The 18,699-nt window shown below is 22.2% G+C and overlaps 2 protein-coding genes across 2 annotated transcripts; both read left to right on the top strand. All coding sequences in view use genetic code 6, as the record gives it.

The window, feature by feature from the left end:
* Positions 1–6,986: 6,986 nt before the first annotated feature.
* Positions 6,987–8,342, top strand: TTHERM_00607010 (immobilization antigen; the record flags this gene model as incomplete). Its single annotated transcript, XM_001010540.1, has 1 exon — positions 6,987–8,342. One exon carries the CDS (start codon positions 6,987–6,989, stop codon positions 8,340–8,342), a length of 1,356 nt encoding a protein of 451 aa, XP_001010540.1.
* Positions 8,343–12,594: 4,252 nt separating this feature from the next.
* On the top strand, positions 12,595–14,256 carry TTHERM_00606990 (immobilization antigen; the record flags this gene model as incomplete). The annotated part of the gene is made up of 1 exon (XM_001010538.1): positions 12,595–14,256. The coding sequence occupies one exon, from the start codon at positions 12,595–12,597 to the stop codon at positions 14,254–14,256; it is 1,662 nt and encodes a 553-aa protein (XP_001010538.1).
* Positions 14,257–18,699: the final 4,443 nt, after the last annotated feature.

Below are 18,699 nucleotides of genomic sequence, written 5' to 3'. Positions count from 1 at the left end.
AATTAATTTTACAATTTAAGATAATATTTAGTTAATTTAAAATTTATTTGATTATAACAATTCTATCTATTTTTATTTACTTATTAATAATATTTTATTTTGTTTCTTAAAAGATTTGATAAGCAATCAAAAATTTATCTTATTTTTAATAAAATATCTTATTTTTATTTAGGTCATTGAATAAAGAATGTAAAGTGAGGGGTGGGTATAAGATTAAACGAATTTATAATATAATAAAAATATGTTGGCTATGGTATTAGATTTTCTTCAAAGTTTCTGGCTTCCAACATTCAAAAAACCCCTATAAATTATTTAATAAAAAGTAAGTTTATTCATTTATTAAAAAATCAAAATTAAATCGCCACCAATCTACTACTAATGAATTTTTAGCAAAATAAAAATGCGATTCATATGCAGATCAATAGTTCTTAGCTAATTTGATTAACTCTAAACAAATCAAAAAGCAATTTTACTTTTTAAATTAATAAATAAATAAGGAAATTCATGTTTTTAATAAAATAAAAATTACAAAACAGCTTGCTTACAAAAAATTTAAATTTTGATAAATTTTTAAAAGAAATTTTTTTAGACGTTATTATTGCAGCATATTCTTTTTAACTAACTAAGTAAAACTCATCTTTACAACTTGCCAAGCAAATATGGATTTCATTTTATTTTAATTATATTTTAGCTAAAATGTTGAAGATTGCGAATTGAATTTATTCACTATGAAGTGTTAAATATTATCAATTAATATAGCATAATATATTTGTTTTTGTTATCCTCAAGCTATTTCTCGCAAATATCTTTCTAAGTTATTGGTTACTTGGGGTTGCTTTAATTTCCATTTTAAATTTTACTACTAAATTTAGCATGAAATTGAAATTATTACTGGCAAAGAATTTTTTAATTTATTTTCAAAAAAGGTTTTTATTTGATCTACTTCCTCTTATTTTAAATTTACAATTAGAACAACGTCATCAACTTTGTAACTTTAATTTTTTCAGCTGTTTAGCATTTAGCTTAACTTGAAAAATGAAGAATTGCATCTATACATGAAAGTTAAAAATATGACCTAACTCAGCTTATTATTCTTTTATATCTGTTGTAACTAATAATCTATGTAGAGAAGTTAATTATTTTCAAGATCAAAATTAATGGCTGAATCAAGATTTTTATATTAATGCAACATGGTGGTAAGTCTATTTTTCTACCCTATAAAGGTCAAAAGGCAGTTAGTTCAAATATGTGTTCATCTGTATTAGATTATGTTATTGTAATAATTAAGCTATTCAGAACAATTTTCTTTGGCTATTTTATAACTGTAATTAGAGATATTTTATTGGAGATCAACTTAAAGGATCTAAAAAAATTAATAAATGAACATTAGAAATAATTACATGTACTAAGATAATACGTTAAAACAAAATAAATAAATAAATAAATAAATAAATAAATAAATAAATAAATATTTGTAAATTTGATGAATTAAAACATTACAAGTAATTATTAATAAAGTTTGTTAAATTTCCCACTAATTTATTACAATATCAGTTTATTTATTATTACAGCAAAATTATAAAATACACCTTTCTTTGTTTTCTATTTTACAGTAATTAATTTCAAAATTTAAGATAATATTGAGTTAATTTAAAATTTATTTGAGGGTAGAAATTCTATCTATTTTTATTTATCCATAATATTTTATTGTTTCTTAATGTATGATTTCTTCCTTAGTTATCTAATTTATAAAATAAATCTCCCCACCTTAAGATAACTTATTTAATTAAATTTCTATTTTCAAATTACTATCATGAAATAAAAATAACAAATTTTTTATTAATTATTAGAAGTCTTCAATATTAAGTTAATACATCATTTAGTCTTCTAAATTTATCAGATCATTAAAAAAATTCAATTATTATTATTTTTTGATTGGTTAATTAATTATAATTGAAAATTGCCTGAAGCTATTTAATTTTTTTATAAATTTTATTTATTATAATTAATCATATGAAATTCTATATTTAAATGAAAAATATTTTATAAATTAATTATTATTTTTTATAATAATATCTGAATTAAATTTTTTATAATAAAACGATTAAGTTAACTATCTTAAAAGTATAGTTATATTATTTGTTTAACACTGTACTATATAAATAAATTAAAAAACTGTATTAATAAAAATAAAAATATATGTCATCTCTACAGTTAAATATAATTGAAATTTATCTCCTTAAGAATTCTTCAGAAAAAGTTATTTAAGTTTTCAATAAGTGTAATATGCATAATTTTTAAATAATACTTCTAATTAAATGTTATTAAAGCTTATCTCAGAAGCATTTATTTTACCTAATTCAGATAAATTAAAATGGAAAATTTTGCTCAGCAAAATATTACAATTATAAATACATATTTTAAATCTTGAGAATATAAATATTCTTTCAATTTATTGTTTGATAAAAAATTAAGTAAATGTAAACTTTTTTCAATTAATAGAATTCTGATAAAATATTAATAAAATCTCAAAATTAGAATTAAATAAACGTAAAGTTGGTTTTTTTAATCTAATTCTGATTATTAATATAATTTGTCTTCTTGATTAATTTAAATAAACAAGAAATAAAATTTTTTTAAATTAACTTTAATTTTTCAATTCTACTACCCAAGAATGTCCCCTCCTTAGCCAAAATAATAATAATATTACATTGAGTGTTGATTAAATACATTAGATTGTATGTGACCATTAAATAAATTAAGCAGGGTATGTATTTTAAAGAAATTAAGGAATAAATGACTATTATTTATTACATTTAGATGATAGGTGACGATTAAAGGTTGTTAACCATTTGCTTATTTAATAAAACCATCTGAAATAACTAATCTTTATCAAATTTGTACATAATTCGTATCATGAAATAAAAAATAACAAAGTTTTTATTTATTATTAGAGGTCATCAATATTAAATTAATACATCATTTAGTCTTCTAAATTTATCAGATCTTGAAAACTATTCAAAAAATTAAATTATTAATCTTTTTTGTATGATTGATTAAGTGAGTGAGTGAGTGAGTGATTGATCATTATTGAAATTTTCTTTACTTAATATGTACAAATTTTATTTATTATAGTTTGATTATCATTCAAACTTGCCTTACACTTTTTATTTATTTTTTTATGTTTAAATTTTATTTATTATAGTTAGTTAGTTATAAGAAATTATTTAACTAAATGAAAAGTATTTTTAAAATAATTATTTTTTTATAATATCTGAATTAACGAAATTATTAAGTTATTTAAATATCTTAAAATTGTATCTATTTTATTTACTTAACATTACACTTTTTTCATATATTTATATTTAAATAAATAAAAAATTATATTAGGAAAAATAAAAATGCATTTGATTTTTTCTTTTTAAATATTATTAAAACTTGTTCTCCTTAAGAATTCTTCACAAAAAATTATTGGATTTGCCAATAAGTGTAATATAAATAACTGATTTTTAAATAATATTTATAATTAAATATTATTAAAACTTATCTCTTGAATTATAATTTTACCTAATTCATATAAATGGCATTAGAAAATTTTCCACAGCAAAATATTACATTTATAAAAATATATTTAAAATTTTTAAGAATATAAATATTGTTCCCTTTTTTTGCATGATAAAAAATTAAGTAAATGCAAACTTTTTTTAATTAATTCAATTCTGATAAAATATTAATAAAATGTACATTCTCAAAATTAGAATTAAATTAGTATAAAGTTTGTTTTATTTAATTTGATTCTGATTAAATATAAATTATCTTACTTGATTAATTTAAATAAATTGGAAGCAATATTTTTCTCAAGTATATTCAATTTTTAAAAATATAATCTAAATCCCAAAAATACCCTAGTAGTCCTTAGATTTAAAATATAAATAGCTTTAGATGTTTAAATATTTTGGTTAATTTATAAAGTGTAAAAATATAAATTTAATAAAAATTCAATCATCATCATCTTTATTTTTTTTTTTTTTTGAAAAAATTATTTTCATTCAAGAATTAATTAAAAAAAATAAAAAACATGAAAAATGACTACTTTCAAATAAAAATTATTGTTAAATTTATCACTTGTTAATAATTAAACTTAGTTAAACAATAAAATTATATTAGATTTTCTTCAAAGTTTCTGGTTTTCAAAATTCACAAAACCCTTTTTAATAATTTAATAAAAAGTAAGTTAATTCATTTATTATGAATAAAAAATCGAAATTAAATCCCACCAATGTACTACAAATGAATTTTTAGCAAAATAAAAATGTGATTCATATATATGCAGATCAATCTAGTCCTTAACTATTTAATTAACACTAAACAAATCAAAAAGCAATTTTACTTTTTAGATAAATTAATTAATAAATAAATAAGAATGCGCGTTTTTAATAAAATAAAAAATCAAAACAGTTTGCTTCAAGAAATTTAAATTTTGATAAATTTGAGGAAGAAATTTTTTTAGATTTTATTGTTGCAACCAACATATTCTTTTTAACTAACTAAAGAAAACTCCTCTTTCCAACTTGTCAAGCAAATAAGGTTTTTATTTTATGCTAATTCTATTTTAGCTAAAATGTTGAAGATTGCGAATTGAATTTATACACTATGAATGTTAAATATTATCACTTAATATAACATAATATATTTTTTTTGTTATCCTAAAGCCAATTCTCACAAATATTTTTCTAAGTTGTTGGTTATTTGAGGTTGCTTTATTTTCTACTTTCAATTTAATACTAAATTTAGCATGAGATGGAAATTATTACTGGCAATGAACTTTTTAATTTATTTTCAAAAAAGGTTTTGATTTGATCTACTTCCTCTGATTTTAAATTTATAATTAGAACACCGTCATCAACTTTGTAACTTTAATTTATTCATCTGTTTATCATTTAGCTTAACTTGAAATATAAAGAATTGCAGTTATACATGAGAGTTAAAAATAGAACCTAACTGGCTTACTAATCTTTTTTTTCTGTTGTGGCTAATAAGATATGTGGAGAAGTTAATTATTTTCAAGATCAAAAGTGATGGCTGAATCAAAATTTGTACATTTAATGCAACATGGTGGCAATCTATTTTTCTACCCTATAAAGGTCAAAGGGCAGTTGGTTCAATTATGTGTCAAGCTGTATTAGAGACTATGTTTATAGTAATAATTATGCCATTCACAACAATTTCCTTTGGCTATTTTATAACTGCGTTAAGAGATATCTTATCAGAGATCAACTTAAAGGAACTAAAAAAAACAAATATTACAAATAATTAATTACATAGGCTAAGATAATAAATGCGTTAAAATAAATTATTAATTGTAAAATTATTAAAACAAACATTACAGTAATTATTAATAAAATTTGTTAAGTTTTCCACTAATTAATTTATTGCAATACCAATTGATTTATTAGTACAGAAATTTGATAAAACACACCTTTTCTTTTGTTTTCTTTATTACAATAATGAATTAATTTAAAATTTATTAGAGGGTAGAAATTTTATAGATTTTTTTATTCCTTTATTGTTTCTTAAAGGATTGATAAAATCTGTACTTTAAAAAAAAAATTTGTAGTTTTACATTACCCATAAATATTTACATTTATACATAAATAGAGTTTATATTTATATAAAATTGAAATTTCTTCCATTTTTGTATGATTTCTTCTTTAGTTATCTACTTTATAAAATAAATCTCCCCACATTAAGATAGATCGCTAATTTAATTTTATTACTATTTACAGGGTAATTATCATGTAATAAAAAGTAACAAAGTTTTTATTAATTATTAGAGGTCTTCAATATTAAATTAATAGGTAAATCACTTAGACTTCTAAATTAATCAGATCTTGAAAAATAAATAAAAAATTTAATTATTATTCTTTTTTGATTGATTGATCATTATTGAAAATTACCTCAAGCCATTTAATTTCTTTTTAAATTTTATTAATTATTGTTAGTCATAGGAAATTTTGTCTGTATTAAATATTCTTTAAATTATTATTTTTTATAATAATATTTTAACAATAATGAAATAATAAATGAATGACTAACTAACTAGCTAAGTTAGATATCTTAAAAGAATAATTATATTATTTGTTTAACATTATATTATTTCTAAATAAATAAAACTAAAAATTGTATTAATAAAAATAAAAATTAATGTTATGTCATCTTTCCAGTTTAAAAATTATTAAAATATATTTGCTTCCTTAAGAATTATTCAGAAAAATTTATTTAACTTGCCTATTAGTGTAATTATATATATTCAACTAATTTTTAAATAATATTTCTAATTAAATATAATTAATATTTATCTCCTCATAATTTATTTTTATTAAATTCAGATAAATTATTTTGGGAAAGCTTGCAATACAAAATATTACATATTAATGAAATATTTTAAATAAATAAATATTCTTTCGTTTATTTTGTTTGACAAAAAATAGTAAATGTAAATTGTTTTTAATTAAACAAACATACAGTTTTTTTAATTTGATTCTGATGAATTATTAATTTAATTTGTAATCTCATAATTAGTAAGAGTAACTTAAATAAATTACATATAACTTGGTCCTATTGTTATTAATCTTTCAAAATATAATCTACCGCCTATTCTAAAAAATTCTGCCCCTCCCTCCTTAACTAAAAGAAATATTATAAAATTAAATAGAAATAACTTTTTTCTCTCTAAAGTATGAAGGTGATAGGTGATTATATATATGAAGATTATCAATATATTACTATTTATAAAAATGTTTTGCTTAGCATTTTAATTAATTATGAAAAAAAAAATCCCCAAAAGAGTTTGCATATTTAATTAATGTACTCAAAAAGTTCTTTAAATCATAAAATAAGTGAAGTATAAATATAATTAATTATTAATAATTAATTAATTAATTAATTAAAAATAATAATCAACTATAAAAAAAAAATTTTCAACAATGAATAAATTATTAGGTATTTTAGCTATAATGTCAATTACAGCTTCATGTGTAAATGCAACAGCTGGTGATGATGTTAATTGTGGTACTGCAAATTCAGCTGGTGGTATGGCTTCTGATTGCAATGGATGTGGTGCTAATTCTACAATCTAAGGTTTATTCTCAGCTTCTGGAGCTTCAAATTGTAAAGTTACTGATTGTATGGCTGACCCAGGTTCTAATCTCAATGGTTGGATGTGTAAATCCTGTAATAACGTCTCTGGTGCTAATGGAGCTTATTATTAAGGCATGATATATTTCGAAGGTTTTTAATGCGTCGTTTAATGCGATCCAGGTTCAGCTCCTGACAGTAATAATATTTGCTAAGCAGTAGGAGGTGGACAAGTTAGTTGTGGTACTCCAAGCTTTCCTTTTTCTACAGACTGCATACCATGCGTTAAAGATGCTTCAAAATAAAATCTATTTTCACCTAATATTTCTCCTAATTGTTCTGTTAAAGATTGTACTGTTGATCCGGGTTCTGATCTCAATGGTTGGATGTGTAAATCCTGTAATAGTAACCTTAAAGCTCATTCAGTTTATTCTGCTGGTACATTTTTCAGTGGATCTGCTTGCGTTGCTAGTTGCCCTACAGGATATGTTGCTGATTCAAACAATAATTGCTAAGCAACTAATGGTGGAGATGTTGGTTGTGGTACTGCAGGTACAGCTGGTGGTAAGGCTACTGATTGCAAAGGATGCGGTGCTAATAGTACAATCTAAGGCTTATTCTCAGTTTCTGGAACTCCAAATTGTAAAGTTACTGATTGTACTGCTAATCCAGGTTCTAATCTCAATGGTTGGATGTGTAAATCATGCAATGGTGCCTTTAATGCTCATACAGCTTATTCCGCTGGTAAATTACTCAGTGGAACAGCTTGCGTTGCCAGTTGCCCTACAGGATATGCTGCTGATTCAAACAATACTTGCTAAGCAACTAACGGTGGAGATGTTGATTGTGGTACTGCAGGTACAGCTGGCGGTAAAGCTACTGACTGCAATGGATGCGGTTCTAATAGTACAATCTAAGGCTTATTCTCAGTTTCTGGAACTCCAAATTGTAAAGTTACTGATTGTACTGCTAATCCAGGTTCTAATCTCAATGGTTGGATGTGTAAATCATGCAATGGTGCCTTTAATGCTCATACAGCTTATTCTGCTGGTAAATTACTCAGTGGAACAGCTTGCGTTGCCAGTTGCCCTACTGGATATGCTGCTGACTCAAATAATATTTGCTAAGCAGACCCTATTTCTACTACTAGCTCATACTTGTTAACTTTGGCTTTTACTATACTTTTGTTATGTTTACTCATCTGAGAAATATATTAATATTATATATTAAAACTGTAATTTATTTCATAAATAAATTTATATGTTCCGATTAGGGCGTTGTAGTTTATTTGTGAAACTTTTAATCAGCATTTTTTTTTTTTGATTTTGTTAATAGATAAATTTGATAAATAATTTCTTAATATGAGCTAATTTAAATTTAGAATTAAAAAATTGTAAAATTATTAAGTATAAAAATTATTTTTAAAATAATATTAATCTTAAATAAAAAATTATCAATATTATATTTTAATAATTAATGTTTTTGTTTTTAGGGTAAAAAGTATTGTTTTAGATTTAGATACCCATCAAATATGTTTTTATTTATTAAATGAATTTTTAAAAGCTAATTTTAGTAAAATATGCAAAGGTTTATTTTACACACATTTTTAATTATGATAAAATTGATTATTTTTTTTTTGAAAGAGGAGTTTTTACATTGATTTTTGTTTTAGATAAATAGAGCATCAAAATCTTTAATTAGATTTTCTTCAAAGTTTCTGGTTTTCTTCATTCACAAAACCCCTTTTAATAATTTAATAAAAAGTAAGTAAATTCATTTATTATGAATAAAAAATCGAAATTAAATCCCCACAAACCTACTACAAATGAATTTTTAGCAAAATAAAAATGTGATTCATATGCCGATCAATCTAGTCCTTAACTACTTAATTAACACTAAACAAATCAAAAAGCAATTTTCCTTTTTAGATAAATTAATTAATAAATAAGAATGCACGCTTTTAATAAAATAAAAAAATTCAAAACAGTTTGCTTACAAGAAATTTTAATTTTGATAAATTTGTAAAAGAAATTTTTTAGATTTTATTGTTGCAACCAACATATTCTTTTTAACTAACTAAAGAAAACTCCTCTTTTCAACTTTTCAAGCAAATAAGGTTTTTATGTTATGCTAATTTTATTTTAGCTAAAATATTGAAGATTGCGAATTGAATTTATACATTATGAATGTTAAATATTATCACTTAATACAACATAATATATTTGTTTTTGTTATCCTAAAGCCATTTCTCACAAATATTTTTCTAAGTTGTTGGTTATTTGAGGTTGCTTTATTTTCTACTTTCAATTTAATACTAAATTTAGAATGAAATGGAAATTATTACTGGCAAGGAGCTTTTTAATTTATTTTCAAAAAAGGTTTTGATGTGATCTACATTGTCATCAACTTTGTAACTTTAATTTATTCATCTGTTTAGCATTTAGCTTAACTTGAAATATGAAGAATTGCAGCTATACATACATGAGAGTTAAAAATAGAACCTAACTGGCTTAGTAATCTTTTTTTTCTGTTGTGGCTAATCAGCAAAGAAGCGATGGCTTAATCAAAATTTGTACATTTAATGCAACATAACATGGTGGCAATCTATTTTTCTACCCTTTTAAGGTCAAAAGGCAGTTGGTTCAATTAAGTGTCCAGCTGTATTAGAGACTATGTTTATAGTAATAATTATGCCATTCACAACAATTTCCTTTGGCTATTTTATAACTGCGTTGAGAGATACCTTATCAGAGATCAACTTAAAGGAACTAAAAAAAACAAATATTACAAATTATTACATAGGCTAAGATAATAAATATGTTAAAATAAATTATTAATTGTAAAATTATTAAAACAAACATTACAGTAATTATTAATAAAATGTGTTAAGTTTTCCACTAATTAATTTATTACAATACCAATTGATTTATTAGTACAGAAATTTGATAAAACACACCTTTTCTTTTGTTTTCTTTATTACAATAATGAATTAATTTAAAATTTATTAGAGGGTAGAAATTTAAGAGATTTTTTTATTCCTAATATTTTATTGTTTCTTTTTGATAAAATCTGTACTTTAAAAGAAAATTTGTAGTTTTAAATTACCCATAAATATTTACATTTATACATAAATAGAGTTTATATTTATATAAAATTGTAATTTCTTCCATTTTTGTATGATTTCTTCTTTAGTTATCTACTTTATAAAATAAATCTCCCCACATTAAGATAGATCGCTAATTTAATTTTATTTCTATTTCCAGGGTAATTATCATGAAATAAAGAGTAACAAAGTTTTTATTAATTATTAGAGGTCTTCAATATTAAATTAATAGGTAAATCACTTAGACTTCTAAAATAATCAGATCTTGAAAAATAAATAAAAAATTTAATTATTATTCTTTTTTGATTGATTGATCATTATTGAAAATTGCCTCAAGCCATTTAATTTCTTTTTAAATTTTATTAATTATTGTTAGTCATAGGAAATTTTGTCTGTATTAAATATTCTTTAAATTATTATTTTTTATAATAATATTTTAAAAATAATGAAATAAATAAATGAATGACTAACTAACTAAGTTAGATATATTAAAAGAATAATTATATTTTTTGTTTAACATTATACTATTTCCAAATAAATAAAATAAAAAATTGTATTAATAAAAATAAAAATTAACGTTATGTCATCTTTCCAGTTTAAAAATTATTAAAATATATTTGCTTCCTTAAGAATTATTCAGAAAAATTTATTTAATTCGCCAATAAGTGTAATTTATATATATATTCAACTAATTTTTAAATAATATTTCTAATTAAATATTATTAATATTTATCTCCTCAAAATTTATTTTTATTAAATTCAGATAAATTATTTTGGGAAAGCTTGCAATACAAAATATTACATATTAATGATATATTTTAAATATTAAAGAATATAAATAAATATTCTTTCCTTTATTTTGTTTGACAAAAAATAGTAAATGTAAATTGTTTTTAAATAAAGTTTTTTAATTTGATTCTGATGAATTATTAATTTAATTTGTAATCTCATAATTAGTAAGAGTAACCTAAATAAATTGCAAACAATTTGGTTCTATTATTATTAATCTTTCAAAATATAATCTACGGGGGGAGGGGTACCAACCGGGACCCATAGTAGGAATCAAAAATCCTATACGGGACTAAAATTATTCAAATTTTTTGTTTGATTTCTACTTTAAAAAATAAATTCCCCACCTTAAGATTAATTACTTGCTTTTATATATATTTTCAAATCTCCTATCATAAAATAAAAATTACAAAACTTTTATTAATTATTCGAGTTCTACAAATTAAGTTAATACATCATTTAGTCTTCTGAATTTATCAGATATTGAAAACAATAAAAAAAATTTGATTATTATTTTCTTTTCATTGATTGATTGAGTGAATGATTATTATTGAAAATTGCCTTATGCTAATTAAATTATGTTTAAAATTCACTTATTATCTTTTGTCATAAGAAATTCTGTATTTAAATGAAAAATGTTTTAAAGATTATTATTTTTTATATTAATATTTGGATAAAATTTTAAATAATGAAATGATTAAGTAAATTATCTTAAAAGTTTTTTTAAAATATATGTTAAACATTAAACCTTTTTCATTTTAATAAATTAAAAAACTGTATTAATAAAAATAAATGTGTTTAAATATTATTAAAAGTTATTTCCTTAAGAAATTCTTCTGAAAATTTTTTTTTAATTTATCAATAAGTGTAATATATATATATATCACTGATTTTTTAAAATAATACTTCTAATTAAATATTGCTAAAATTTATGTATGAGGCATTTATTTTATCTAATTTAGATAAATGATATTGGAAATATTTGCTCAGTAAATATTACATTTATAAAAATATATTTTAAATTTTGAAGGATATAAAATATTCTTTCCTTTTATTGTTTTATAAAAATAAGTAAATGCAAGTTTTTTTAAATTAAAATTAAATAAACGTAAAGTTGATTTTTCTAAAATAATTCTGATTAAATATAACTCTATTAATTTAATTAAATAGTAAACATTATTTTTCTCAATCAAGGGTATTAAATTTTTGATAATATAATCTACTATCCAAGATTACCCTCCTTAACTAAAAGAAATAATAATATGTAAATTAATTTATAATAAATAGAATTTAAGGGGGGGATCGAATAGATGGGATTTTTTATTACTTCATAGATACAAGAAGAATATCAATTTATTATTTAGAAATATTTTTTACTTAAGGTTGAAATTATACTATTAACAAACATATAAATTAATTAATATAAAATTCCATACAAATCAAAGTTGCTTTTTTAATGATTATAGTCAAGAGGTTCTTTAAATCATAAACTAAATGAAAAATAAATATATTTAATTAATTTATAATTAAAAGTAATAATTAACAAAAAAAAAAAAAATTCAAAAATGAATAAATTACTAGCTATTTTGGCTATAATCTCAATTACAGCTTCATCTGTAAACGCAAATTCAATAGGTAGCGATACTCCATGTGGTACGCCTACTAGTCGAGGAATGAATAGTTAAGACTGCCAATATTGTGGTTCTACTTCTGATATCTCAAATTTATTTTAACCTAGTGGTAGTCCAAATTGTGTTGTTAAAGATTGTAGTCTTGCTCCAGGTACTAATCTCAATGGTTATATGTGTGCTTCTTGCAACGGTGTTTCAGGTGCTAATTAAGTTTATAGTGGAGGGTAATTATTCGAAGTAGATACTTGTGTTGCCTCTTGCGATCCAGGTTTTTAAGTTGATTCATCATACAATTGCTTTTCAGTTGGAGGTGTTGATGTTGGCTGTGGTACACCAAGTAGTATTAATTCTGCTAACTGTAATGCATGCGGACCATCTACTACTGTCAGAAATTTCTTTAAAGTCTCTGCAACTCCAAATTGTAAAGTTATTGATTGTACTGGAGATCCATCCACTAATTTGAATGGCTGGATTTGTAAATCCTGCAATGGTGCCATTCTTGCTCATCCAGCTTATTCTGCTGGTAAATTCTTCAGTGGAACATCTTGTGTTGCCAGTTGCCCTATAGGATATGCTGCTGATTCAAGTAATACATGCATAGCAATTAATGGTGCAGATGTTGGTTGTGGTACTGCAAATTCAGCTGGTGCTAAGGCTACTGACTGCAAAGGATGCGGTGCTAATTCTACAATCTAAAATTTATTTACACCTTCTGGAACTCCAAATTGTTAAGTTACTGATTGTACTGCTGATCCAGGTTCTAATCTCAATGGTTGGATGTGTAAATCCTGTAATGGTAACACTGTTGCTCATGCAGCTTATTCTGCTGGTAAATTCTTCATTGGAACAACTTGTGTTGCCAGTTGCCCTATGGGATATGTTGCTGATAAAAATAATGTTTGTTAAGCAATTAACGGTGCTAATGTTGGTTGTGGTACTGCAAATTCAGCTGGTGCTAAGGCTACTGACTGCAAAGGATGCGGTGCTAATTCTACAATCTAAAATTTATTTACACCTTCTGGAACTCCAAATTGTTAAGTTACTGATTGTACTGCTGATCCAGGTTCTAATCTCAATGGTTGGATGTGTAAATCCTGCAATGGTGCCACTCTTGCTCATGCAGCTTATTCTGCTGGTAAATTCTTCAGTGGAACATCTTGCGTTGCCAGTTGCCCTATAGGATATGCTGCTGATTAAAATAATGTTTGTTAAGCAACTAACGGTGCTGATGTTGGTTGTGGTACTGCAAATTCAGCTGGTGCTAAGGCTACTGACTGCAAAGGATGTGGTGCTAATTCTACAATCTAAAATTTATTTACACCTTCTGGAACTCCAAATTGTTAAGTTACTGATTGTACTGCTGATCCAGGTTCTAATCTCAATGGTTGGATGTGTAAATCCTGTAATGGTAACACTGTTGCTCATACAGCTTATTCTGCTGGTAAATTACTCAGTGGAACTACTTGTGCTGCCTCATGCCCTACAGGTTACAATGCTGATTCAAATAATATTTGCTAAGCTGACTTAACTTCTACTACTGGCTCATACCTGTTAACTTTGGCTTTTACTATGCTTTTGCTATGTTTACTCATCTGAGAAATATATTAATATTATTGATATAATATTTTAAAATTTCACTATTAAATTTATATATTCTGAATAGGGTGTTGTAGTATGTATATTTGAGAAATGTTTAATCAGTTTTTTTTTATGTTATTAAAAGATAAATTAGTTCTAAATATGAGCAAATTTAAATTTAGAGCTAAGGTGTTGTAAAATTAGTGACTTATTAAACTTTTTTTAAAAAAAATATATAATAAGTCCTGTTTTGGTATTGAGAACAATAAAATATTTTATTTTTTATTTAGAATCCCATAAAATTAAATAAATTTAGCAACTTTTTCATTAATTTTAATTGTGGGTGCAATTAAAAATGTAATTAATATTATAAATCAAAAAACTATTATAAAAAATAAATCAGGTAATTTAAAATTATAAATTTTATTTAAAAAAAAATATAAAAAAGCTTAAATTACTAAATTTAATGAATTTTATTTATTACATTAATCTACTTTATAGCTTATCCATGAATTAAATTCTTGCATCTCAGCGTTCGCAAGAATTTAATTCATCGAAGTGCTATATGTATATATTTGAGAATAATTTAATATAACGCTAAGTAATTCGGAAATATCTGGTTATATTTGCAAATCAATCAGTAGCATTCTCACAAATAATATTAATCCTAAAAAGAACTTAATTAAATAAAAAGACATCTACCTCAAATTAATTTGTTATTAATAAAAAGCTGATAGTAAATTTAGAAAGCAAAGCATCTTTTAAGTTAATAAGCAATCAAGCAAGTCATCTTATAAATATTTAGAAGTAAGCAATAATTGTTTATTTCGCACTTCATTTAAATTCATTAACAACAAACAGCAAAATAGGATTAATAAAATGCTAATATTTAAATACCACATTTTCGCAAGAATGAGGTACAGAAAAAATGAATGTAAATTATTGAGAAACTTAAATTCATTTTGCGTTTTCAAAATGAAAACTGCTGAGTAGCTTTTAAGGATTTTCATAAGGGTGGAATTTGCAAAGGAGGCTCTAAAATAAGAAATTACCTGAAGAAAGAATTGATAGCTTGAGAGCTCGCTTTAAATTGCAATCAAATAAAATATTTTAAATAAATAATTAAATAATAAAAGTGTAAAAAGTAAAAATTTGAAATTTCTTTATAAGCAAGCACATGCTACATGCATAATAAGGATATATAATAACTTAAAGGAAAACCTAAAAAGAAGAAAGAAATTAATAAATTGACTAATAGCTTTAAAGTAATAATAAATTAAGTATTACTTAAGCCAATTAATAATAGAAGAAACTCAACTTTCCTCATTAATTAGCATTAAGATATCATTTAAAATAATCTTAAAAGCAAACATTAAAATTCTACAAAGTATAACTTTTTGCTATGATTTTGACAAGCTAAAAGATTATACAAACCATTTCCCATAAGGTAATTATAATGAAATAATCTTGAGCTAAAAATATTAAATAAAAATATCAAGAAAGACAAAAGTAAGCATTTAATTTTATAATAAAATCTTATTATTTATTGTTAATTTACTAAAGAATATTTCAAGTTAAAATCATATTCTCTTAGGAATTATTAAATTTTCCATCTATCTATTTGCATTGGCATTAGCGTGTATCTTTATATATAAAGTAAATCTTCCCAATTAAAATTAATGCAATTTTAAATTAACACTTAAAACTGAAAAAGAATTATTTTATTTGGTGGACACAAGGTAAAATATAAAATAAAACTCCTTATTATTATCATTATCGAGAAAATAGAATGATGGCTGAAATTATACTTGAATTTTGTACAAAAACTACCCATTAAATTATTAAATTTCTCAAAATATCTCTCATCTCAAAAATAAAATTATTATGATTACACAATAATGTTTAGAGATATTTGTTGTCTATAGTACTTGTTACTAAATATAATCATCAAAAATTTATTTTTTTAATATGTTTAAAGCTATAATTAAATTTTGAGAAAGTTAATTATGTAAAGTAATATGAGCAAATTCCTTAAATAGTTAATTATTTTTAGATAATATTTTTTTCAAACTTAGAATTAATTAATAATGATGATGAATGAATGAAAGAAATAATTAAATAAATAAGTAAGTAAGGTAATAAAGTAATGCCAATAATATTTGCAACGAAATGAATTTAATCATAAATACCTTTAATTAATATATGCAGTATGTGTTTTGAATAAAATATTTGAATAACTACTAGCTTATCAAAACTTTAAAATAAATTCAAAATATGATTTCTGGTATTATTAGATGATATATAAGACTTCTTAATCATCTAAATATGCAGTAGCTATTCTTGAATAATTATTTCGCATGTGTGATATTAGGAAATAAATATATTTACTTAAACAATAAATATATTTTTATCAATAAAAAAAATAAAAAAAAGAATCAAAATAAATAGGTTTCGAACCTGAATCAACGAAAAAATTAAATAAAAAATGTTTGCTCAAAGATTTATTTTTTATTTTTTCAGGCTCTAAACCTATATCAAAACCTTTTTTTATTTGTTTTACATTTTTTTCATTTTATTAAATAATATTTATTATTCTACTAAATATATATTATTTATTTATTTATTTATTACTCATATAATAATTATTAGAGAATAACTAAATAAATAACTAACTAACTACACTATACTATACTATTTTTAGTATTTTATAGTCCATCAATCAATTAATAAATCAAAAAAGAAGGATATATAATTTTAATTATTATTTTATTTAGAATTTTGCAACATTGATGCTTGTAACTTAAAGATATCTATCTTATTACCAATTAATTGATTTACCATCTATTAAACCATAAATTAAATATTAAACACCTCCCTGTATCATTAATTTATTCATTCATTCATTAATTCATTCTTCAATTTTAATTAGTAAAACATCATTTTAAAATGAGAATTGTTTAAATTTACACAATTGATTTACTTACTTACTTACTTAATTTATTTCTAAAATGATTAAATAAAATAAATCGATTCTATTATGAAATATCTTAAAAAAATTAAAACTCTACAAAGTATAATGTTTATTTTGCTATGATTTTGGTTGACTAAACAAAAGATTATTTATATTAACCATTTTCCATAAGGCAATTAATTCCAACCAAATAATATTTAGATAAAAAAATAAAACAAAAAACATATCAAAAATGATAAAAGTTATCTTTTTATTTTACTTTATAATAAAATCTGATTATAATTAATTAATTATTTATTAATTTAGTAAAGAATTTTTCAAGTTAAAAATTTTTATGAGCTGATCTCATACTTTCTTAAGAAAAATTAAATTTTCCATCTAATTGGATTGAAATCTATCTTTTTATATATTCAGTAAATCTCATGTTAAACTAATACTTAAAAATGAAAAAGATTTATTTTATTTACAGAGCAGACAGAAGGTAAAATATGGAATAAAAATTTATTATAATAATTTTCTCTCTCTCTACAAGATGGAATAAATGAATACTGAATTTAACTTAAATTTTGTAGAAAACCTTCCATTAAATTATAAAATTTTTGAAAATATCTCTTATCTCAAAAATAAAATTATAATTATAATTAATTAGTACACGATAACGTCTACAAAAATTTGTTGCCTATCATATTTGTTACTAAATAAATACTAGGGTCAGACCAAATATCACTTTTTTAAAGAATACAGAATACCGAATAAATGATACCGAATAAAAATTTTATTCGGCATAACCGAATATTCTGTCTATCCCGACTAAATAACATCATAAATTTATTTGTTTAATATGTTTTTAAGCAAAAAGTTAAATTTTAAGAAAGCTAATTATGTAAAGCAATATCAGTAAATTCCTTAAATAATTAATTATTTTTATATATTTTTTTTAAAAACTATAATTAATTAGTTGATAATAATGATAAATATATGAATGTATATATTAAAGCAATAATTATATAAGTAATAAATTAAGGCCAATAATACTTGAAACAAAATGAATTTATTTATTTATAAAATGCCTTTAATTAAAATATGTAGTAATTTTAATAAAATATTTGTTTGTACTACATTATCAAAATTTTTAAATAATCCAAATATTATTTTTAATATGATTAGATGATAGGATAGATCTCTCAATTATCAAAATATGCTATACCTATTCTCGAATGATAGATAATTTCACACGCACACAAGCACTCATGAGATTTGAAAATATATATTTAGTAAAACAATAATTATTTTTTATCAATTAAAATAAAATTAAAAAAAAGTACGAAATTAGGTTTCGAACCTGAATCAACAAAATTAATAAATAAAAAATTTTTAATCAAAGATGTTATTTATTTTTATTTTTTTTTCAGGTTCGAAACCTGTTTCAAAACCTTTTTTTATTTCTTTTAAATCTTTTTATTTTATTAAGTAATATTTATAGTTCTTTT

Source organism: Tetrahymena thermophila (genome assembly GCF_000189635.1).
Source record: "Tetrahymena thermophila SB210 genomic scaffold scf_8254754, whole genome shotgun sequence".
Classification (NCBI taxonomy): domain Eukaryota; phylum Ciliophora; class Oligohymenophorea; order Hymenostomatida; family Tetrahymenidae; genus Tetrahymena; species Tetrahymena thermophila.
The sequence above is the reverse complement of the archived record's forward strand: the minus strand, read 5'-3'. Positions and strand labels throughout refer to the sequence as shown.